Source organism: Macaca fascicularis, chromosome 12 (assembly GCF_037993035.2).
Source record: "Macaca fascicularis isolate 582-1 chromosome 12, T2T-MFA8v1.1".
Taxonomy (NCBI): domain Eukaryota; kingdom Metazoa; phylum Chordata; class Mammalia; order Primates; family Cercopithecidae; genus Macaca; species Macaca fascicularis.
Window position 1 is genome coordinate 129,422,489 of NC_088386.1, and position 24,363 is coordinate 129,446,851.

Sequence of the window (24,363 nt, forward strand, 5' to 3'; positions counted from 1 at the left end):
GCCACTGAGCCCAGCCAAAAGTTCCTTTTTTTTTTTTTTGAGACGGAGTCTTACTCTGTCACCCAGGCTGGAGTGCAACAGTACGATCTCGGCTCACTGCAACCTCCAACTCCGGGGTTCAAGCAGTTTTCCTGCCTCAGCCTCCCAAGTAGCTGAGATTACAGGCACATGCTACCATGCCCAGCTTTTTTTTTTTTTTTTTTTTTTTTTTGGTAGGGACGGGGTTTCTCCATGTTGGTCAGCCTGGTCTCGACCTCCTGACCTCAGGTGATCCACCAACTTCGACCTCCCAGAGTGCTGGGATTACAGGTGCTGAGCCACCGAGCCCAGCCAAAAGTTCCTCTCTTAAGCAAGCTGGACATGAAGTAGCCGGCAACCAAAAGAAGCTAAGGGCTACAACTTTAAAAAATGGTTTATTTCTCCTTTAACAAAATCATACAGCTTTCTCAATCCCCAAATTAAAAAAACAGAAAACAGGAAGAAAGGGAAGAAGGCAAAGGCCACACGCATAGGCTGGCCTGGTCACACGCATAGGCTGGCCTGGCCACACGCATAGGCTGGCCTGGTCACGCGCATAGGCTGGCCTGGCCACGCGCATAGGCTGGCCTGGCCACGCGCATAGGCTGGCCTGGTCACGCGCATAGGCTGGCCTGGTCACGCGCATAGGCTGGCCTGGCCACACGCACCTGCTGGACTTAAAGGCATATCGACCCACAGGCGCCTTTGGACTTGCAGAGACATTCTGCGAGGCTGGTGGCCTCTCAAAGGCAAAGCTTTGCAGCGATTTCATTAGTTTCATTACGTTGAGATGAGATGAAGGGGGATGCTACGGAAATATGTCAGAGCCACAGAAACAGAACAGCTTCAGAAGGGCTGGGCGCCCAGCTCCAGTCACGACACTTGCAGCTCTGGTGTCATCAGAAGCCTCTATCTCCCTCTATAGACGCAGTCTACACGCAGTGTCAGTCTCCTGAGTGGGGTTAGAAGCCTCTATCTCCCTCTATATAAAGACGCCGTCTACACCCAGGGTGAGTCTCCTGAGTGGGGTTAGAAGCCTCTATCTCCCTCTACAAAGACGCCGTCTACACCCAGGGTGAGTCTCCTGAGTGGGGTCAGTGTTTGGGAGTGGGAGGCAGCTTGCTCGTCAGAGTCCAGTCCTTACGGCACAGCGCTTCACAGAAACGCGCAGACATCTAGGGCAGACGCTCAGACACGTGTGTGGAAGCGGCTCCTGTCTGGTAGTGGTTTGGACCGTTGGGAGGAGGATGCGGGGCAGAGCGGGCCGCTGGCTCAGCGTCAGCTTGTTGGAAAAGGGTCACAGGTAGGGGAGCACCTGACTCCAGCGGTGTCCTTCCTGCCCTCACACGTCAGTGCTGCTTCCCATCAGTGACGGGGCTGACAAGAAACCATGAGGCCCAGGTGACAAGCAGGCTCAGAACGTGTGACACCGTCTTCGGGATGCTGCTTTCCGCTAAGTTGCTGTCTGGGAAAGTCAACCATCTGTGTCCCAAATCAACTCAGTGACACAGGTGCTATTATTTCTCACAAATGCCAATTAAATCCTTTAAGATGAATAGAAACCTGGGTTGGATTAAGTGGAAAAACGCTTCCTTAGTTTACGTTTTTTCTCAGGTGTTTTCATTGAGTCTACTCAGGAACCCAGTCAGGCTGGCCAGGACACCTGGAACCTGGGCTATGCCAGGCCCGTCTGCCACAGCCCTGCCTGCCCCACTTCCACAAAGGAAGAGAGGATGAGGCGCTGTGGACGGCAGCGGCCGCAGTTCTCGGGATCCAAGGACATTCTCCTCACAGAGCACCCAGGGGAGGCTGGGCCTGTGGGCTGCTGCGCAGCGGCCGTCCTTGCTTAGCAGAGCGGCTCACCCTCGGAGGCCACCCTGTCTGGTTCCTCCTCGTGGAAAGAGCTCACACTTCTCAGCATTGCAGTTTTAACTCAGACCAAAGGGCAGACATGGAGCATGTGGGACCAGAACGAGTGGGGTAAATGAAGTCCTGAAAGCAGACCCCACTTCTGCTGAGCACCAGCGCGGTGGCGCAGTGGCCTGAGACACTGTGAGAACCTGGTCAGGGCGAGCGGGAGTCATCTGAACGTGGAGGAAAGCGGCCAGGCTGACCGCGCGCACCTCCCACCGCAGTGACAGCATGCCGCTGCCTCCATGCCTGCGCTTCCTGCACACGTTGTGTACTTTCTGGTTAAAAGAAAAAAAAGCCAGCTGGGGCCAGGTGCTGTGAGAGCCCAGCACCTACTGGCAGCTGGATGGGTGGCGTCCAGGGCTGTGCCAACCCCCGAGGCTGCCATGTGTTGCAGAGCTAAGTGACTACGTGCACTGGCCAGGCCGCAGAGGAGCTGTCCCTGTGCTCAAAGGAAGCAGAGGATTTGGGATTGGAGGCGCCAGGCTGCCAGTCCCCATGCCCAGGAAGCCCACGTTTGTGGCATCAGCCGGAGAGTTCATCAGGAGCGGAGCCGTGCGCGGCGGGGTTATCTGAAACTCCCCACGTGGATGGAGAGAGAAGTTTCTGGGGCTCGGGTCCGGGCAGGCGTCTCTGCACTGGAGAGGATGCAGCTGCTCTGTTCATGGAGGACTTCTCGGCTGTGGAGACACAGAGACTGTCACTGACTCATGGATGCGGTGGGTGCCAGGGTGAGGGGTTCACAGAGACTCCAAAATACACTCCAATTTTATAGGCCACAGGGATATGCATTTGCAATTGGACAGACAGATCTCAGCCACCTGCCAGAGGGCCTCGTTCTGCCCTGCCACCAGCCCTGTGCCAGGCCAGCAGCTGCCGTTCCCTGTTTGCCTTTGCGGCACGGCATGGTTCAGGCTCTGGGGCTTTCTGAATCTGCTCAGTGAAAATGCCTCACAGCTGAGAAACCTTCCTTTCCTTTTTAAATGGAAGAGTAACATGCGGAGTGCACACACACACGGGAAACATACTGCTGCATGACTCATCACAATCACACATACCTGTGTGACATGACGCAGAGGCTGCCTCTGCCCCTTCAGGCTTGTTCTGAGAGAAAGGCCACTCGGCATCCCACTCAAGAGACCGGCTTTTGCTGTGACCCCCTGGCCCATGGCACCGTGTGGCAGGTGCTCTGCGGCCGGGTGCTTTGGCCCAGCCTGATGTGTGTGTCCTGCCCACGCTGCACAGTCCCTGGCAGGAAGCCTCCACAGCCTACCCGCCATCCCACTGCTCAGCAGCCATTCCTTCAATACGGCCAGAATCTGGCCTTGGTGAATGAAGCTGCCGTGTATTTTTGGGGACGTCCTGGTGGGCACATGTCCATGTTTTTGAGTAAAAGGCTGGGTACGGGGAAATGCACAGGAGATGCAGCACGAGGTACTGTCCTGAGTTCCAAAGCATCTGTGCCAATTCCACACCCACACACAGGGGATGAGAGCCCCAGTGACTCTGAGTCCTCGAACACATGGGTCTTTCCCGCTTTAGCGTTGCCGATGGACGTGTGGCACTGTCTCGGGGTAGCTTGAATTTACATCTGTTTTATCATGAGTGAATGGCTGAGCATGTTTTTATATGTTGGCAAGCGAGCTGCAGTTCCTTTTCTATGAACTGTTCATATCCTCACCTCTATTTGTATTGGATTGGTTGTCTTTTTCTTATTTGCAGATAATGTTTACAGCCATACCCTCTGACCTAGCAATTCCACTTGCAGAAATCTGTCCTACAGATATATCCACATCTGTACTGCAAAATGGGGAATATACAAGGTTATTCACTGTGATGGTGACAGATTGGCGACAACCTGGAAGTGTGTGAGGTGGGCATATGTCACCTAAACCGTGGTCTAGCCATGCATCAGGACAGCACGCTCCCACCATGAGACGGGGCAGCTGGGTACACACCGGTACATGAAAACAGCAAGGCTACCAAGAAAGTTCCGGTCAAAAGAGAAGGGAAGCTCCTCTACCCCTATGCACAGGTCTCTGAAAGGACATGCAGGTGACCGTCACGCTGGCCCGTCTGGGAGAGGCTGTGTACCTGGGGATGGGGGTGCAGAGATTTCTCAGTGAACCTCTTTGATGGCTTTTGAAAGCATGTGACTCTATTAACTCCAAAAAATAGATAAATGAAAAACAATATGGTAAGTGGTTCCATCACGGTGTTCAGAAGACACCAGTGGTCTACTGTTGTGCAAACAGCACGCATGAGGCTTAACATGAGGTTTTCAGTGACAGCAACACGAATCTTTAAAATGCGCTATCTCCAACGCCACAGATGAAAATGGAGATACCAGGGCCTGGGAAACTGTTGGATGTCTCCAAACAGCAGCCCTGGTGACAACTAAGGCTTTGACAGAGAGGATGCGTGGAGAAGTCTGACGAAGTCAGTGGCATCACATTTAAATGTGGAAAACAGGGCCAGGCGCGGTGGCTCAGGCCTGTAATCCCAGTACTTTGGGAGGCCAAGGCAGGTGGATCACAAGGTCAAGAGATTGAGACCATCCTGGTCAACATGGTGAAACCCCGTCTCTACTAAAAATACAAAAATTAGCTGGGCGTGGTGGTGCACGCCTGTAGTACCAGCTACTTGGGAGGCAGAGTCAGGAGGATCACTTGAACCTGGGAGGCGGAGGTTGAAGTGGGTCAAGATTGCGCCACTGCACTCTAGCCTGGTGACAAAGTGGGACTCTGTCTCAAAAAAAAAAAAAAAATGTGGAAAACAATATTTTAGTGTCTATGTATTAGACACGTATAGAATTTTATGTGTGTGTGCGTGTCTGGCCTTTAAACAGGAAAACCCGAGCAGCCAGCGCTGCAGACCCACTCCCATATCCCCAGGTCTCTGAGGGCACCAGGACCTGAGGGCTGCAGAGCTGCTAATGGGGGTGAGGCTGGGCACAGGTCCTTTGCCATCCTGGGGCTCCCGGGGCCCTTAGGGAGTCAGGAAAGGCCACGGGACAGTGCTGTCCGGAAAGCAGCCAGACCCCGGAGAGCAGAGAGGAAGAGGAAGGCCCCCAGGTCCAGGGGCTATGCTGCTTGCGGAGCTCACGCAGTCCCTACCCGCCGTCATCTTCACTCAGGGAGTCTCCTCCCTCGGCTTCCTGATTCTACTTCTACCTCCTAGAATCCACTCACCACAAAGCAGCCAGCGATCATGTCAACACGTCCCCCTTCATACCCTCCAGCAGCCTCTAATCACGCTCGAACCCTCACCTCTGCCACGGTCACAAGGTCACGCCCGCCTGCCCTGCCACCTCCACCTGGGACCTCTCTTCCCCAGACACCCCCAGTGGCAGAGGGCATGCAGTCCCTGGCGTATGGGCAGCCAAGATACTGAGGGGTGGGAGGAGAGGGGGATTAGGGTGAGCGGGGCCAGATCAAGCTCCTGCAGTCATTTGTGCAGGAAAAGAAAAGATGAAATCCACCAGGGCAGAAACAGAACAGAATGAAAGGCAGATTTAGGAGAGACCCAGAGTCCCTGAGTCGGGGCGTGGGGGAAGATGAGGGTGCCTGGGGGCCTCTGGTGCGGCCTGCTCGGAGCTGATGCCATGGGCAGGTCCCAGGACTTGTGGTGGTGGTGAGCTGAGCAGCGGGAACTGAGCCTCACACCCCAGTTCCGGGTGTGCAGAGTGCAAGTTCCTGGGGGCTGTGTGTGGCCTGGAGGTCTGAAGAGAGCTGGCTGGGCACAGAACCTGTGGCTTGGCCTGACTGCAAGCAGCACCTGCTTCCTCCAGTGGCAGTGAGCGCAGAGCCAGGCAAGGGCAGGCAGCGCCAGAGCCGGGAGGAGGGAGAGAGGGAAGGAGTCCTGAGCAGAGGTAGAAGACGGCCTGTGGCAGTGGAGTCCTGGTGGCCAGGGGTGAGGCAGTGTCCTGGAGAAAGCGGGAGTAGCAGCGCTGAAGCCACGGCAGTGTACCCTTGAGAAGTGGCCGGGCCCTCGGGAACCTTGGAGAGAGCGGGAGGACAGGGAGCCCGCAGCAGGGCCGAGGTGGTGGCAGGCCGGGGTGGTTCTGGAGACCGGAGGGCGTGGGAACCTGAAGGGAAAGCCAAGACCCAGGCAGAGGGCGAGGCTGCGTGTGGGGAGGAGGGAGGGTGACCGTGTGACCGCAGATCGCAGGCTCCTCATCGCGCCTCTGCAGTCCACGCGGACTTCACCTGTTCCACAGAAAGCTCCAGGAGGCGGCACTCAAGGAGAGGAAAGAACTCAGGGGGCGGAGAAGGACCTGCCACACTGGCGTGCTTTGTGTGCACCCTGAATGAACAAGAGTTTCCGGTCCCTATCAGTTTCCAAGCAGGAGTGAGTCAGAGAGGGCTCTGTCAGCTGCACGTCTGTGCAGACCCCAGCAATTACCTTTGCCTCCTCCCCAGGGCCCGTTGTTTCTGCTTTTCTTTTCCAATGTCATCTCTGATTGTACTGAAATCATCGTTGTCGTCAACCAGGAGATTCTACATTTCAAAAGAAGTAATGAGCAGTGTTTTCTGACATCTTTTTAGCCTATATTTAAAAGAGGCATGTTTAAAAAACTACCTATATTGACAAAAGGACAGATTCAAATTTACATAAACTAGGTGAATAACTGATTTTAAAAAAATCCTCTTGCTCGATGAAAACAAACTCGAGGGTGGCAAGAAGAGCTCCACAAGGGAAATTAATTTCCAGCCATCTGACCTTTCCCTTCAGCTCCAGAAGCTTCCACTGGGAGTGGCCACACAGGGGCACTTTAAAGGGCTACCAGGCAAGAACATGAAGCACAGAGATCATCTACATTGGCACACGGATCTCTCACTGCTGTGCCAGAAGCACTGCTGTTTGCTGTATAGACACTGTCAGTCTGTTCTCGCCTCTGTATTTCTATAGTCAGCCCCAGCTTCTGAGAGGCATGAACTTGGCTTTACTTCCTTGGCACCTCCTGCAAGCCCTCACCGCAGGGTTTCACAAACACAGGCTGCTCCATGGGTTCTCGTGACTGGGCAAGCCTCCTCCCTTTCCCAGGACTTGCAGGTCATTTTCCACACGCATGTTATTTCCATAAATGCTGCCCACAGGGAGGATGCCTCGGGGCGCACCCAGGAAGGGAAGTGCGTGCCAGGAAAGACACAGTGCAGGGCCTGCGGGATTTGTGCTTGGGGTTGCCCAGGTTGCTGGCTGCATTCTCAGGTGTGGAGGCGGGGAGCTGGCTCTGGCTACACATCACAGTTAAACTCTTCAATGACTGAGATATGAACCAAGCTCTGCAGGAGGGTCTGGCTACTTCTCAGTGCCCCACCTCTGCTAGGAACATGTTGTGTCAAATATTCTAATCTCTATTCTAGTACACCGATAAGCAAATATTATAATTTCTGTTCCAGCAAATTGCACATGACACAAGTTTTAAAAATTGTGGGGGGGCTGAGGCTGGGGAATGGGAGACTGAGGCAGGAGAATCGCTTGAACTCGGGAGGCGGAGGTTGCAGTGAGTCAAGATCACGCCACTGCACTCCAGCCTGGGCGACAGAGTGAGACTCTATCTCAAAAACAAACAAACAAACAGACAGACAGCAACAAAAAAACCCTGTCAATTTCTTTCCACTTCATTCTATTCCTGTAATGCTTCAGTGAGCATATCCACGTGTCTCCACACACCTATGGGTGAGTTATTCTAGGGAATATAGCTAGGAGTGGGACTCCTTGGTTGTATCGATCGATGGGCATCTGTATACGAAAATAACACCAAACTGCTCTCCAGAGTAGCTTGTGCTCCCACGGGAGTGTTTTTGTTTTTGACACAGGGTCTGACTCTGCCACCCTGGCTGGAGTGCAGTGGCGTGATCTCAGCTCACTACAACCTCCATCTCCTGGGGTCAAGTGATCCTCCTGCCTTAGCCACTCAAGAAGTTGGGTTTTGCCACGTTGCCCGGGCTGGTCTCAAACTCCTGAGTGCAAGTGATCTGCCTGCCTTGGCTTCCAAGAGTGCTGGGATTACAGGCGTGAGCCACTGCGCCCCGCCATGTGTGTGGGAGTGCCCATGGTCTCATTAGCAAGGGCAGCTCCCTGCTGGATTCTGCAGCTCCCTGCTCACTTGGCAAGCTGGTTCTCTTTTCATGTGTTTCCTGGCCATTCTGTTCTCCTCTGTGAACTGCCAGGTGATAACCTTGGCCCACTTCTCTAGTGGGTTATTTTTTGATAACAGATTTGCAGAAGATCTGCTGTCTATGCTGGAGAATAACCCTCTGCTGTCTTACTGCATATGTCTCTCCCCCATTTGTGACTTCCCTTTTCACTGTTTTTTATGGTTTCCTTTGATGAACAAAAGTTCTCACTTCTAATGTAATGAAATTTATTGATTCTCTTATGGTTTACACTTTTTGTTTAAGAAATCCTTCTTGCCAGGAGTGGTGGCTCACGCCTGTAATCCCAGCTCTTTGGGAGGCTGAGGCAGGTGAACTGCCTGAACTCAGGAGTTCAAGACCAGCTTGGGCAACACCGCATAACCCTGTCTCTACCAAAAATACAAAAAATTAGCTGGGCGTAATGGCACGTGCCTGTGGTCCCAGCTATTTGGGAGGCTGAGGTGGGAGGATCGCTTGAGCCCGTAAGGCAGACGTTACGGTGAGTGGAAATCGCGCTACTGCACTCCAACCTGGGTGACAGAGTGACACCCCATCTCAAAACATAAAAAAATAGAAGACAAGATCGAAAATGAGTACTTTTCACATTTAAGTCCTCAACTGGATTGCCTGTTGACTATGGTGTGAGCAGAGGTAAGTACAGGTTTTATGGGGCCGGACGCTGATTCAAGTCAAGCATCCGTAATCCAGAAATCTGAAACTCAGTGGTGCATTTCAGATTTCAGAGTTTGGGATTAGGGAGGCTCAACCGTTAAGTATAATGCAAATATTCCAAAACCTGAAAAAAACCTGAGATCGGAAACAGCTCTGGTCCCAAGCATCTTGAATCATAGATACTCAACTTGTATAAAATTTATTTTATGGTTATGAAAATTCATGAATATGATTTTCCTACATAGATAACTAATTTTCCCAGCACCATTCATTGAATAACCCATTTTAAAATGTTACCTCAAGTATCTGTCACGTTTCCTTACATCTGTGATTCTGTTTCTGGGCTTTCCACCCTGTCCATGAGCCTGCGTATCTACCCGTGCCTGCATGCTACACTGTCGTCACAGCTGTGACAGTCAACACTTGGTAAGGCAAGGACCCTGTCCTTTTCTTCTCGCAGTGAGCCGAGATCATGCCACTGCACTCCAGCCTGGGCAACAGAGTGAGATGCTGTCTCAAAAAAATAAAATCTTAGCTCTTTGGTCCTTTGCTCTCATGTATGAATTTATGCTATTAGTTTTATTTGATCTAATCTATGTGGATTTTCGTTGGAATTTCACTGAATTTACAGACTTGGGAAGAACTGATACCTTTACTATTGTGAGCTTTCCCTTCCAAGAACATGACGTGGCTTAACAGAAGCTTCCTTTAACACTGCTAAGTAAGGTTTTGTATAGGTTTTATACTCATCTTGGAACCTTTTGAACTCCTCTATCAGATCTAATCATTTATCTGTGTAGTCTCTTGAGTTTCCTTTTTTTTTTTTTTTTTCTTTTTTTTTTGGAGACAGGATCTCTGTTGCCTGGACTGCAGTGCAGTGGCACGATCTCGGCTCACTGCAACATCCACCTCCCTAGCTCAAGTGTTCCTCCTAGCTCAGCCTCCTGAGTAACTGGGACTACAGGTGTATGCTAACACGCCCTGCTAATTTTTGTATTTTTTTGTAGAGACCAGGTTTCACCATGTTGTCCAGGCTGGTCTTGAACTCCTGGGCTCAAGTGATCCACCTACCTCGGCCTCCCAAAGTGTTGGGATTACAGGCATGAGCCACCGCACCCGACCTTGAATCTCCTTTGTAAGAACAGTTTTATATTTTCCTTTTCACATTTCTTTTACTGCTCTTTCAATTTTTATTTACTTCTCTTTTGGTGGGGAGGGAGGTAACTCATTGCCTGTGTTGGTTAGTACAGTGTGAAACAGAAGGGGCGGCTAGGGGAGCCTTACTTTGGGCCCCACTTTCATGAAAATGGAAGCTTCTGAAGCTGTCACAGTGCTGCTGCTAGAGGTTTTGGGTAGATATGTGCATCAGGTTAAGGTGTTTCTTTCTATTCCTAGTTTGCTCTAAGTTATTTTTTAAAGTCATGAATGAACATCGGGTTTTTAATAATAAATTTTATTTTATGCTTTTTCTGCATCTCTTGAGTCTGGCAGGATTATTTCTTACATAATCTATTCTTCATGCTGCCCTCCTCACATTCCTTGGATGACCTACTCTGACATCATGTCACACAGTAGCATTTATTTATTTATTTATTTATTTATTTATTTATTTATTTATTTTGAGATGCAGTCTCACTCTGTCGCCCAGGCTGGAGTGCAGTGGCGCCATCTCAGCTCATTGCAAGCTCCGCCTCCCGGGTTCACACAATTCTCCTGCCTCAGGCTCCCGAGTAGCTGGGACTACAGGCGCCCGCCACCACGCCCAGCTAATTTTTTGTATTTTTAGTACAGACGGGGTTTCACCGTGTTAGCCAGGATGGTCTCGATCTCCTGACCTTGTGATCCGCCTGCTTTGGCCTCCCAAAGTGCTGGGATTACAGGCATGAGCCACCGCGCCTGGCCACACACAGTAGTTTTTTTTTTTTTTTTTTTTTTGAGACGGAGTCTCGCTCTGTTGCCCAGGCTGGAGTGCAGTGGCCGGATCTCAGCTCACTGCAAGCTCCGCCTCCCGGGTTTACGCCATTCTCCTGCCTCAGCCTCCTGAGTAGCTGGGACTACAGGCGCCCGCCACCTCGCCCAGCTATTTTTTTGTATTTTTTAGTAGAGACGGGGTTTCACCATGTTAGCCAGGATGGTCTCGATCTCCTGACCTTGCGATCCGCCCATCTCGGCCTCCCAAAGTGCTGGGATTACAGGCTTGAGCCACCGTGCCCGGCCAGTTTTTTTAAAAACATACTTGCAGGGCTGAACTTGGTAGTATTTTACTTAGAATTTTACATTTATGGTCAGAAGTGAAACTGATCTGTATCGTATTTTACTGTCCTTGGCAGTTTGGATGCTGAGGCTCCAGTGGCCTTGGAAAGTCAGCTGTCCAGTTTTCCCTCTTTTTTATGCATTCTCTGAAACAACTTGTATAAAATGGGATTATCTGTGTCTTAAAGATTCAATAAAACATCTCTATAAAATCATGTGACCCTCGTGTCTTGTCAAAGTGGTAAATTTGCTGTTAAACAACTTACCTTAACACCAATAGTATCTCCGTCTTTCAAGTAATATGGTGCCCCTTGCAAATAATCTTGTTTTTTTTTCTTTTTCCTCTTGGTTATTTGTTGGTTCTATGGGAAAATCAAACATCTTAAATAAGCAAAACTCAACCTCAAGTTCTCACTAAATTCTCCATCACCGTGAAAAATTGCATAACCTCATTGCTAGGCCAGTAAGCCCCAATTTCTCTGAGTCAGCCCCACAACTTTACCCAGCTAGATATCGGAAGCCACTCGAACTTTTCGGGAAAGTATTTGGCAATTTCAATCTTCTCCACGGGAAGACAATAGAAATCAGCAACTCTCTGCCTCAGGGAGCCGGCAGTCCCGCCCTGGGCCGCATTCCACACCAGGTCCAGGGCAGGGGCGTAGGTCCTCTCACCAGGGATGCGCACCTGTGTCCTCAGCAGCACGTCCTGGGGGCTGCACCAGAAAACTGTCAAGTGCCAGATCCAAACAAACAAACAAACAAACAAAACCACGTGGTAACTTGAGGCATAGTGGGCAAAGCTTCCCCTCCAGCTTTTCTGGTTTTTATAAGGAGAGATTTTTCCCTAAATGCTGGATGCTAGTGGCAAACTCTTATTTCACAGTTCAATTTCCTTCAGCCTTGATGAAGAGCGGAAGTGAAGATCCCACTCTTGGTCCACAGCAGAGCCCCCCAGACAGGGTAGGAAACCTTCCTCAGTGCAAGAGAAAAGGAAAGAGGTGGCAGCCTGAGCAGGGACGATGTGGCGGAGGGGGACAGGGTGAGAGGGGCCTGGCCTGATAGCCCAGCAGCCAGCAGGAGGAGAGCAGGCTCGAAGTAGGCAGTTATGCCCTTGACTTTGGGGGCTGTAAATATGAGGTGCTGAGGTAGCCAGAGAGAAGAACCTGAGGGTTGGAATTGGGAAGAGAGACATGGGGTGGGTGACAGACAAGACTGCAGCTGTGGGAGATGGGAAACCTTAGGAGGAGGAGCAGAAAGAACACCACTCAGCAAGGCAGGAGGAACAGAGGCGTGCAGAGGTCAGCACAGGCCATGGAGGAAAAGCTATAGATAAGAACTGGAAGGCAGCAAGGGGAAATGAAGACTGGTTCTTCGGATGCTGAGACAATGAACGGTTTCTCGATACTTCTGTTAAGTGTTTTTACCATCAAAAGAGGTGACAAAATGAGAGAAATGAAATGACTGTAAGAAAGAGAGCTCATGGGAAGATGTGGGCCCATGGAATCAGGGCAGCGCAGAGCGCAAGAGCAGAGGCTGCACAGCCCCATGTCCCCATGGGGGAGGGGGCTGCTGACCAGGGAGTGAGGCCCAGGCCCGGAGCCCAGCACAGTGCAGCCAGAGGACGGAAAGGGCATCGGCACAGATGCTGAAGTTGCCAAGGAGAGGACAGAGGCTGCTGGAGAGAAACAGGAGGGACTAGAGGCCTCCTTGAGAGCAGGAGTGCCCTGGAAGTTGGCCAAGGACAGAAGAGCCCATGGAAGGGGCCTGAGGAGGCACACAGCTGCTCTTCAAAAGGGCAAAGGCACTGTGTCTATCAAAACCCGACACTGCTTACAACCATTGTGACAAAGGGTCAAAATCATAAAGAGCTCACACAAATTCCAAGAGAGCTTTTCCTTTAGACTTCATTACAGGAGCAGGCAAAATACTCGAAATAACTCATTCATGCACTCACAAAATACAGTTTGCAAAAATGCCTGAACTTACTAGTTATCAAAGCACTGGAGCAAATGAGAACAAGATAATCATCTTTCATTTATCAATTTAGGAAACACCTACACGATGAAATAGTCAACAATGGTTTGTGGGTGAGGTAAAATAAATACTCATACTCTGGAACAACTTGCCTGAGAAAATATTTAACTATTTTAAGAGGTTTAAAATTCCCACATCATCTGATCCTAGAATTCCCTTCCAGGAAACTATTTCTGGTTGTACAACTTGTATTAAGAATGCAACAAAAAAAGAGAATTTTAGACCAATATCCCTGATGAACATCGATGCAAAAATCCTCAATAAAATACTGGCAAACTGAATCCAGCAGCACATCAAAAAGCTTATCCACCATGATCAAGTGGGCTTCATCCCTGGGATGCAAGGCTGGTTCAACATAGGCAAATCAATAAATGTAATCCATCATATCAACAGAACCAAAGACAAAAACCACATGATTATTTCAATAGATGCAGAAAAGGCCTTTGACAAAATTCAACAGCCCTTCATGCTAAAAACTCTCAGTAAATTCGGTATTGATGGAACGTATCTCAAAATAATAAGAGCTATTTATGACAAACCCATAGCCAATATCATACTGAATGGGCAAAAACTGGAAGCATTCCCTTTGAAAACTGGCACAAGACAGGGATGCCCTCTCTCACCACTCCTATTCAACGTAGTGTTGGAAGTTCTGGCTACAGCAATCAGGCAAGAGAAAGAAATAAAAGGTATTCAGTTAGGAAAAGAAGAAGTCAAATTGTCCCTGTTTGCAGATGACATGATTGTATATTTAGAAAATCCCATTGTCTCAGCCCAAAATCTCCTTAAGCTGATAAGCAACTTCAGCAAAGTCTCAGGATACAAAATCAATGTGCAAAAATCACAAGCATTCTTATACACCAGTAACAGACAAACAGAGAGCCAAATCATGAATGAACTCCCATTCACAATAGGTTCAAAGAGAATACAATACCTAGGAATCCAACTTACAAAGGATGTAAAGGACCTCTTCAAGGAGAACTACAAACCACTGCTCAGTGAAATAAAAGAGGACACAAACAAATGGAAGAACATACCATGCTCATGGATAGGAAGAATCAATATTGTGAAAATGGCCATATTGCCCAAGGTAATTTATAGATTCAATGCCATCCCCATTAAGCTACCAATGACTTTCTTCACAGAACTGGAAAAAACTGCTTTAAAGTTCATATGGAACCAAAAGAGACCCCGCATTGCCAAGACAATCCTAAGCCAAAAGAACAAAGCTGGAGGCATCATGCTACCTGACTTCAAACTATACTACAAAGCTACAGTAACCAAAACAGCATGGTACTGGTACCAAAACAGAGATATAGACCAATGGAACAGAACAGAGCCCTCAGAAATAATACCACACATCTACAGCCATCTGATCTTTGACAAACCTGACAGAAACAAGAAATGGAGAAAGGATTCCCTATTTAATAAATGGTGCTGGGAAAATTGGCTAGCCATGAGTAGAAAGCTAAAACTGGATCCTTTCCTTACTCCTTATATGAAAATTAATTCAAGATGGATTAGAGACTTAAATGTTAGACCTAAAACCATAAAAACCCTGGAAGAAACCCTAGGTAATACCATTCAGGACACAGGCATGGGCAAGGACTTCATGTCTAAAACGCCAAAAGCAATGGTAACGGAATCCAAAATTGACAAATGGAACCTAATTAAACTAAAGAGCTTCTGCATAGCAAAAGAAACTACCATCAGAGGGAACAGGCAACCTACAGAATGGGAGAACATTTTTGCAATCTACTCATCTGACAAAGGGCTAATATCTAGAACCTATACAGAACTCAGTCAAATTTACAAGAAAAAAACAAACAACCCCATCAAAAAGTGGGCAAAAGATACGAACAGACACTTCTCAAAAGAAGACATTCATACAGCCAACAGACACATGAAAAAATGCTCATCATCACTGGCCATCAGAGAAATGAAAATCAAAACCACAATGAGATACCATCTCACACCAGTTAGAATGGCAATCATTAAAAAATCAGGAAACAATAGGTGCTGGAGAAGATGTGGAGAAATAGGAACACTTTTACACTGTTGGTGGGACTGTAAACTAGTTCAACCATTGTGGAAAACAGTGTGGTGATTCCTCAAGGATGTAGAACTAGAAATACCATTTGACCCAGCCATCCCATTACTGGGGATATACCCAAAAGATTATAAATCATGCTGCTATAAAGACACACACAACGTATATTTATTGCGGCACTATTACAATAGCAAAGACTTGGAATCAACATAAATGTCCATCAGTGACAGACTGGATTAAGAAAATGTGGCACACATACACCACGGAATACCATGCAGCCATAAAAAAGGATGAGTTCATGTCCTTTGTAGGGACATGGATGCAGCTGGAAACCATCATTGTCAGCAAACTATTCCAAGAACAGAAAACCAAACACTGCATGTTCTCACTCATAGGTGGGAACTGAACAATGAGATCACTTGGACACAGGTAGGGGATCATCACACACCAGGTCCTATTGTGGGGGGGTGGGGAGGGATAGCATTAGGAGATATACCTAATGTAAACGAGTTAATGGGTGCAGCACACCAACATGGCACATGTATACATATGTAACAAACCTGCACGTTGTACACATGTACCCTAGAACTTAAAGTATAATAACAAAAAAAAAGAATGCATTTTTATAAAAACACTAAAATTAAACACAGGTTAGACATGGTTGAAAGAGAACTTTCTCATATCACAAGCAGACCAAAAGAAGGATATTCACATCGTAACAGGTAGAGCAAATCTTAATAGTTCATGATATTTACAAAAGGACTTGCAAAATATTTTCCTACAGCGAAAAAAGAACAAGATGGTTTGATTGTAGACAATTTTGGGTGCATCTTTACTTAATAAATAATTATTGACTATGACATGGGCACGATTACTATTCTAGGTATTGAGGATATAGCAATTAATAAATTAAGTTCTTATATTCTAGTAGTAGAAGACAGATACACATAAATTAGTAAGTAGAGATATGTCAGGTGATACTAGGATGAAGAAAGTGGAATAAGGGGGCAGAGTGACGGGACGATGATAAATCTGTTGGACGGTGGACTGTCTGACACACTGATGACAGCTGCGGGTGGGTCTCTTGCTGACACTTCAGGGTCATCATTGGGTCAATATGCACCTGGTGGTTACTGAAAAATTAATTCTCCCTTACTGTTTTTATGGGAGAATAAGTTCCAAGTTTTAGATGCCAGACATACATATTTCTAGAACACGCTCTGTTTGAAGTTGCTAGGCTACTTAGAAGCAGTGAAAAAATACTACACTATTAAGTTGTTAAACCTTAAAAAGGCAAACTATGTTAAGATATGTGTGTATCACTTTAGATGCAAAGTAGACTTTCTTACCCCAAGTTTTCTCCTTTCTGAAGGGGCTCTAAGCAGATCTCAATTCTCCGTCCTAGTTTATATTCCCTGATAATAAGTGAAACAAGATAGTATTGAGTGACATAACATTTAATTTTCTTGAATTTTTTTTCCCCCAATTTTAAGCTTTTTTCTTAAGCAAAGGATTGTTTTCTGAGTACTTATAAGAACACCCAAACTTTTGGAAAAGGGAAAAAAATGAGAATCCTTGCTGTGGTGATTATTTAGATACTTGAGTCATTTCTTACTAAACATGTAGGTCTGGCTCTGGGAAGATGGCCAAACTGCCAAAGAAATTTCCCTCTGTTCAGCCGGGGTTAAGATTCTCATGCCAGTCACTTTGGGGTGGTAATCAGAGCTGATTAAAAGCAGCCTTGGCCAGGCACAGTGGCTCATGCCAGTAGCCCCAGCACTTTGGGAGGCCAAGGTGGAAGAATTGCTTGAGGTTAGGGGTTCGCGACCAGACTGGGCAACACAGGGAGACCTCGTCATAATAAAAAATTAGCCTGGTGTCATGGCACATGCCTGAGGTCCCAGTTACATAGGAGGTTGAGGTGGAAGGATCACTTGAGCCCAGGAGGTTGAGGCTGTAGTTGAGCCATGATCACGCCACGGCATTCCAGCCCGGGCAACAGAGCCAGACCCTGTCTATTAAAAAAAGAAAGAAAAGGAAAGAAAATGGAGAGAGAGAGATACAGAGAGAGAGAGAGAAAGAGAAAGAGAGGGAGGGAAGGGAGGGGAGAGAGAGAAAGAGAGAAAGAGAAAGAGAGAAAGAGAGAAAGAAAGAGAGAAAGAATAGAAAGAACAGAAAAAATAGAAAGAAAGCCTCAGGGCTGCTTTTTGCAAAGGAAATGACCCAAACCTGCTCTTTAAGTTCAAAGGTTCGGAAGGAGGATCAGCTGAATCCAACATTTCTCAGTGAGAAACAGCTGCTCCTACTTTCCATCTCACTCCAAATGCTTTTAAGTTATATAATGTCACAGTCACTGGAGCATAGAAAAAATATACAACACTACATTTATGCTTAACATGGAAAACTGAAGTCTTGCTGGAGTTTATGATGAAAAGTGCCACCCAAGTCATAAGCATGGCATGACCAAGAATGGGTTTTGTTTTCACTCAGCTCAGAAGACGCATTCCTCCTCCATGTCCTGCACCAGCCAGTGCGGCAGCAGCAGAGAGGGACGGCGTTGCTGTTCCTTGTCCAGCAGGGAACCCACCTGAGCGGCTGCTGGTCAGTTCGTAAAAGCCTGCCTGGGCGCTTCCTCTCCACTGTCCAGGCTCTGAGGTGGGCTGGGGACGGGACACCGAACTCCAGGAATGGGGGCAAGGTCATGGCCTAGAAAAAGAAACAGACATTTCTCCAATGGTTTTAAAAAGCACTCTTCAAAACATACTGTTTTAGAAAAAAAAAGAAGCACTACACAGTGACACCTCAGGGAAGGAGTATCTCAAGTAATGAGAACATCATTTAAAAAGTCACAGGAATCTCTCTCTCTTAAATGACACTAACCCTGAGAGGTCTTCATATTCCTCTGCACTGAAATCAGCTTGAGAAAGAAGTGAGTTCCCTATCTCTAAAGCTGAGTCAAAAGCGTCTTTTTAATCATCATGTTTAAACAATGAAACTTTGGAATTAACTTCCATGTGAGTAGAATTCACCAGGGCAGAGCTAATAGTATAGCGAGGGACTCATCAGCCTTCTTCCGTGCCAATGCAGTTCTCCACCAGTGTTTGCTGATGACTCAGCTTTTGATTTTGAAATACTTCACAATCTTTGGCTGCAATCAGTAGGCCCAAACTGCTTGTTCTAATTCTGAAGGGATCACTTTTAGCCCCTACTGATATACTTTGGTTGGAGCCTCTAAAATTACCAATATTCATCCATTTTTTGACCTAAAAACAGCAACTTTATATCTTTCAACTTAATATTAGGAAAAAAGTATCTTCCCACTTGTTCTCATGAGAATAAGGCTGTCTGCTTTTTCTTTTCTCCTTTCTTTTCTTTTCTTTTTTTTTTTTGAGACGGAGTCTCACTCTGTCACTTAGCCTGAAGTGCAGTGGCGCCATCTCAGCTCACCGCAACCTCCCTCTCCCGGGTTCAAGTGATTCTCCTGCTTCAGCCTCCCAAGTAGCTCAGATTACAGGTGCCTGCCACCATGCCAGGCTAATTTTTTTTTTTTTTTTGTACTTTTAGTAGAGACGGGGTTTTACCATGTTGGCCAGGTTAGTCCCAAACTCCTGACCTCAAGTGATCCACCTGTCTCAGACTCCTAAAGTGCTGGGATTACAGGCATGAGCCACCACACCCAGCCAATGTATGCTTTTTCTCGAGGAAGGGTATTTCATGTACTGAGGGCGCACAAAAGCCAAACATCAACAACCACTAGTCATATACAGGGCCCTACATTTTCTCCTCTAAGAGAAGAAAGGAATGCTCATTTCAGTCCAATAGTAGGCGGATGCTTCTTCAACACTGTGTTGTACTTAATCCAGCCTTTCCATTTGGGTAAAACCCTCCTTCTCTGTGAATGTTAATGCATAAGAAACAACACAATATCTAGAATATCTAGTTTAGTATCCTAACATAAAGCTGGGGTTCTAACCTCCTGGAAAACTGGTAACACAGTGTTTCGTAACAACATTTAACACATGGGTCACAATGGTACACAAACAATGTAAATAAAGGGATAGAGTGAATGCTTTACAAATGTTCCAAGAAACCATGTTTCCCTAAAAAAATAAAAATGAACAAAAGCCGCAAGTTACTGAGGACAGATTGAAACGAAAGCACAGCATGCCTGTCAGAGGAGGGACCAGTGAGGCCACGAGGAGCCGTCTGCACCACGGGCATGTGTTGCCTGTGGGTACTTACCACTGAACATGGCATATGACAAATGCCATATCAGAACCGACTGTAATTGAGGGAAAAGGAGATAGAAGAACAGATTAATATCTCACTGGAAGAAGCCACATTACCACTCAGTTCTGGTGCAGGAAGAAGTCTGACCTGAGACTTCAGCTCCGCCAGCGCGGCATCTTCTGAGATCTCTACGTCTCCCAAGTAGAGGAGAGAAACTGGCGCAGGCTCATTCACAGAAGCACCTTCCAAAGGACAGAGCGGGATGTTTACAAGGAACTTGAAACTTATTTTGTGTTTCTGAAATACACCGCCATGTTTTGATGTCGTAAATAGGTTATTAAAATTCCACTCAAAAGCCTCTGCATCCAAGTCTTGTGAGGAGGCCCTGTCTGGCAGGTGAGCAGGCAGAACCCCATGAGGTATTTGACACTTATGCCCCTACCTCGAATGTACTTTTCCACATTCTCTCCTTCCTCAAAAAGGACTTTTTGGGTAGGATACGCTGCCTGCATTCTGTATGTTAGCTTCCTGTTTTCCTCTCATAACACTCATCCCAACTTGTTCCTCGTGTGTGTGTCTGTGTGTGTGTGTGTCTGTCTGTCTGTCTATGTGCAGATGTTTAATCTGCCCCCTCAAAACAACAGAATTTTCAAGAGGAGGCAGGCCATCTATCTTCTCTCCCAGTTCCCGGTACAATGGATGTCACATAGTAAGTGTCCAATAAATGTTTACTTATAACGAAATCTTGACAATAAGAAGGCCTTTCCAAGTTTGTTAAAAAAAAAAAAAGGGAAAAACACAATGCTTTCTCATCAAAAACAATATAAAAGCTGACAACTAAATTTAGACTGTCTTCACTTATTTTTGCTTTAATTGTCTTTACTGCTGAGCATGCCACTAATGCATGGCAAGAAATTACAGAGAGATTAGAAGTCAACTAAGTGCATAAGAAGTTCTTCTTGTGTCTTAAGGAAATTACAGGCTGACACTACCGGAAAGACAATTTTAGGAAATTCTAAAGAATGAAATATATAATCACATGCTATACAATGATTTGGTCAAAGACCACACATATGATGTGATCCTATAAGATTATAATACCATATTTTCACTGTACCTTTTTCTGTTTAGATACATAAACACTTGCCACTGTGTTATGACTGCCTTCAGTATTCAGTACAATAAGCTGCTGTACAGGTCTGCAGCCTACGAGCAATAGGCTACACTACATAGCCTAGGTGTGTAGGAGGCTCTACCATCTAGGTTTGTGTAAATCACTCTACCACGTTCACACAATGAAGAAATCGTCTGACGATGCATTTCTCAAAACATATTCATGTTGTTAAGTGACACATGAGTATATTTCCCATGTGTTGTGTACAGATGTATTACCAAAAAAAAAACCTTTTATTTACTTTCATGTAGAAACATACTGATTAAACATGCTTTTACAATCTATATCCAATTCTATATGTAACTAGAATTCTATCACCAAAGCACTTTTAGCATTAATTAACATGAACTAGTGTAACCCAACTAAAAAGTAACTTTATGCCAATTTTATAGCTCATTCAACATTACTCTATACATATAATCCTAACTTCAAAGAATAAGGAGATAAGAATTTGACTCATTTATATTAATTTTATTACCGAGGCTGAAAAGATTAAAAAGAAATATAAGTAATATACTTCAAAGCACAGAAAAACTAAGTAAGCAGGATAAAAAGAAAAACATAGCTAAAGAGTTGGGCCTATTAAAAACATACTCGCTCCATTTCTTTATAATGAAGTGGAACTCCTCTTTGTACAAGGGTAACTGAACTCACTGATAGTGACTTCTGCCCATCGTGACGTGTGTGGCTGAATGCTGAGTAAGGTAACATGCTTGTACTTGTCTGTGTTCCTTCTCAGAAGGCAGTGAGATGACGTCAAATGCCCTAGAAGCAGTTCCTGAGGGTTTTGAGGCAGAAAGATTGGAAGACATGTAGGATGTGGACTCCTGGTCTCTGCCCCTGTGAGCTAAAATGACATCACTAGAATTGGTTGAAGACTCAGTATTCTGGTACATGGTGATAAATGGGGCCCCTGTTGCCCTGAGGATCTTGAGAGATACATAAAAGTCTTTGGAAAGTGTAATATACTGATATAATAATAAACAAGATATGTAGTGCTTTACAGAGGTTACAGAACATGTACAGAAATAGCCCGGTGTTATTATGTGATGTCTGGAATGACTTATGAAATTAATAGGCCTTGATTTTCAAGATCTTACATTTTAAAAATAAATATTTCAATTGACTCTCAGAGCACAGGCAGTCAATTTACTTCTCTTTATGATGCACTGGCTGCTGAAATCCCATTCTGTTCTCACCTTGGCTGAAAGCGGCTCTCCAAACTCCACCCCGAGAGGAAGTACAGTTGGTCTGGTCCTGATGACTCTCGCAGTGTCCTGAGGGACCCTGAAGCTGGTACCACCAGATGGGCACCTTCAGGAAACCCTGAAGAATGGAGCATGTTTAACTGCTGTGATTACAAAGATTAAGTGAAACTCCACTTTCACTTCCATAGAAAGAAACATCTTGATGACCTAAGATGTTCTTGAACTTACCATTTTTCCTCTTAGATTTATTAACTGTCATAAATTATACTTGTTGTTTTTACAATCAAAAATTTAAAATCATAAAAATCAGACTTTGGGGTGACTGGACTAAATGTCCCTTGCTTAGAAGTATCTTAGTAGATAAAATAAATGAGAAGCATAAACAAGAGCAATGCATTTGCTTGAACACACTATACCAGTGTTTCCAGGCGCTGTCCAAGCACTGCTCACCCAGGATACCAGTCCCAGCAGCGCCATTTATCACACAGATGCAAGAGCCCATTGATCTAAGTTTGGTTTCTGATACAAACTAAAGGAAATAAACCCATTGTCTTACACATACCCTGTAATTTCAGTTTTACTTATTGAGCTAGTTCTTCCCACCTCATTTTTTGTTAGTGAAGAATTTTCACAGGTTTATTAAGAGATAAAAGGTGCTATTGTTGCAGCACTTAATTTCCAACAACAGAAGATGAGAATAAAAATTAACCACCTAAAACATTTAAAATAGATAGTTCAAGAAATGTGCATTAGAATATTTTTCTGTTTATCAGATTAGTGAAGATTAACAAATATTTGACCTTCATTCGATTAAATGTAAATCAGAATAACAAAATTCCATTTTTTTTCACCTAGCAGACTGTCAAAAACCAGACAATTATGTGGGTGAAAATATGGGTAAACTTGAACACTTGTAAATTGGTAGCAGGAATATAAACTGCGGAGAAGTTTCTGTAGAATAATTTGCCTATACCTGTCATATTTTAAAATGTGCAAGTCCTTTGACCCAGCCATTCCATGTTTAGGAATTTACATTCTGATACACTAGTGCATGCATAGAAAGCCATATATGCAAGAATACTCTTGCAAATTGTTTATGGGACCAAGAACCATGAACCAACTTCAAGGACCCTCTTTAAAACATTTTTTGCTGGGCTTGGTGGCTCACACCTGTAACCCCAGTACTTTGGGGAGGCTGAGGTGGGAGGACCGATTAAGCCCAGGAGTTCAAGACCAGTGTGGGCAACAAAGTGAGACAAAAATAAAAAAATGTTTAAAAACTAGCCAGGCACAGTGTGCCTGTAGTCCTAGCTACTTAGGGGCTATGGTGGGAAGATCACTTTGAGCCCAGCAGATCGAGCTTGCCGTGAGCTGTGATCATGCCACTGTACTTCAGCCTGGGTGACAGAGCCAGACCCTGTTTAAAAAAAAAAAAGACTGTGCAATTTCAGTTCTAGGAATTTATCCTGTAGATATACTCATATTATACAAGCAAAATGGCGCATATATATAGTATATATATGTGTATTATATATATGTATTTTATATATATTATATATATATTTTTTACATTGTTACTTGCATCAACAAAAGACTGGAAACAGCCTAAATATTCTTCAAAAAGAGACTGGTTAAATAAATTATAGTCCTCCAAACAATGGAATATTATGAAGCTACTAAATTGAATGAGATAGCTTTACAGCATATACTTGGAGATAAAATATTAATGGAAAAAATCTAGGTACAGAATAGGCTGCCTAGCAAATAATCTTTTGTGCAAATAAAAAGGAATAAATATGTGTATGTGTGGATGTATATGCTATGTATACACACAGTGAACTATGTATTTAAAATATTTTACATGGTTAGTCTTCACATTCTCATTGTTTATTGTTTGAAATTAAGTGTTGTAACAATAACACGTTTTATCTCTGTTTTTTTTTTTTACTTTTAAAATTTTTATTGAAAAGAGACAGGGTTTCACCATGTTGCCCAGGCTGGTCTTGAACTCCTAAACTCAAGCGATTTGCCTGCCTTGGGCTCCCAAAGTACTGGAATTACAGGCATGAGGCACCGCACCTTGCCTACCTTTTATCTCTTAATAAACCTACTAAAATTATTCAGTAACAAAAAATGAGGTGGGAAAAACTAGCACACTTCAGTGTGTGCAAGTATGTGTGTATATTAAAAAGCACAGTCCTTTGGAAGGATGCAGAGAAAAGCAGCCACCTGTTGGGGAGAGGATGCTGGGTGGCTGGAGCCAGAGACAGTAGGGACACTTGCTTTTCCTGGCCCAGCTTTTCATAACACTTGGAATTTTGTATCATGAGTACTGCCTATTCAAAAATTAACTTTAAAGACCATTGAACAAAATATAATAGAATTCTACAAAGTTGTGAAAAATAATAAGGTAGGTGTGTATGTGCTGATGTGAGGAGCTTCGCAAGATACAGTAAGTGAATAAAAGCAAACAAAACAAGTGTAAAACAATGTAGAGAATACTTAAAAAGGATATGCACATATTTGCCTTCAGCAAACAAATACATGTAATGTTTTTCTCAGAAGAATACATGATGAAAAATCAGCTAACTGTGGCTCTCTCTGGAGAGAAAAGGTGTAGGAGTGATTTCTGCTTTTCATTTCATAGCCTTCTGTACTGTCTGAATTTTC

General features: G+C 45.4%; 1 protein-coding gene across 24 annotated transcripts in view; it reads right to left on the reverse strand.

Annotated features, from left to right (window-relative positions):
• Positions 1-394: 394 nt before the first annotated feature.
• Positions 395-24,363, reverse strand: part of USP40 (ubiquitin specific peptidase 40) — a 94,958-nt gene continuing 70,989 nt past the window's right edge. For 11 of the 24 annotated variants that reach the window (XM_074010547.1, XM_045367938.3, XM_074010551.1 and 8 more), the window contains 8 exons: positions 21,685-21,811; positions 19,459-19,553; positions 17,669-17,787; positions 16,431-16,496; positions 11,500-11,710; positions 11,264-11,359; positions 6,334-6,428; positions 395-2,609 (listed from right to left, as the gene is read on the reverse strand). In XM_074010547.1, the coding sequence (XP_073866648.1) occupies positions 2,498-2,609; positions 6,334-6,428; positions 11,264-11,359; positions 11,500-11,710; positions 16,431-16,496; positions 17,669-17,787; positions 19,459-19,553; positions 21,685-21,811 (921 nt within the window). In that variant the 3' untranslated portion in view covers positions 395-2,497. Of the gene's footprint in view, positions 2,610-6,333; positions 6,429-11,263; positions 11,360-11,499; positions 11,724-16,430; positions 16,497-17,668; positions 17,788-19,323; positions 19,364-19,427; positions 19,554-21,684; positions 21,812-24,363 lie in introns of those variants that run through there. The other 13 variants (XR_010580147.2, XR_010580144.2, XR_012421594.1 and 10 more) reach the window with 9 other exon arrangements.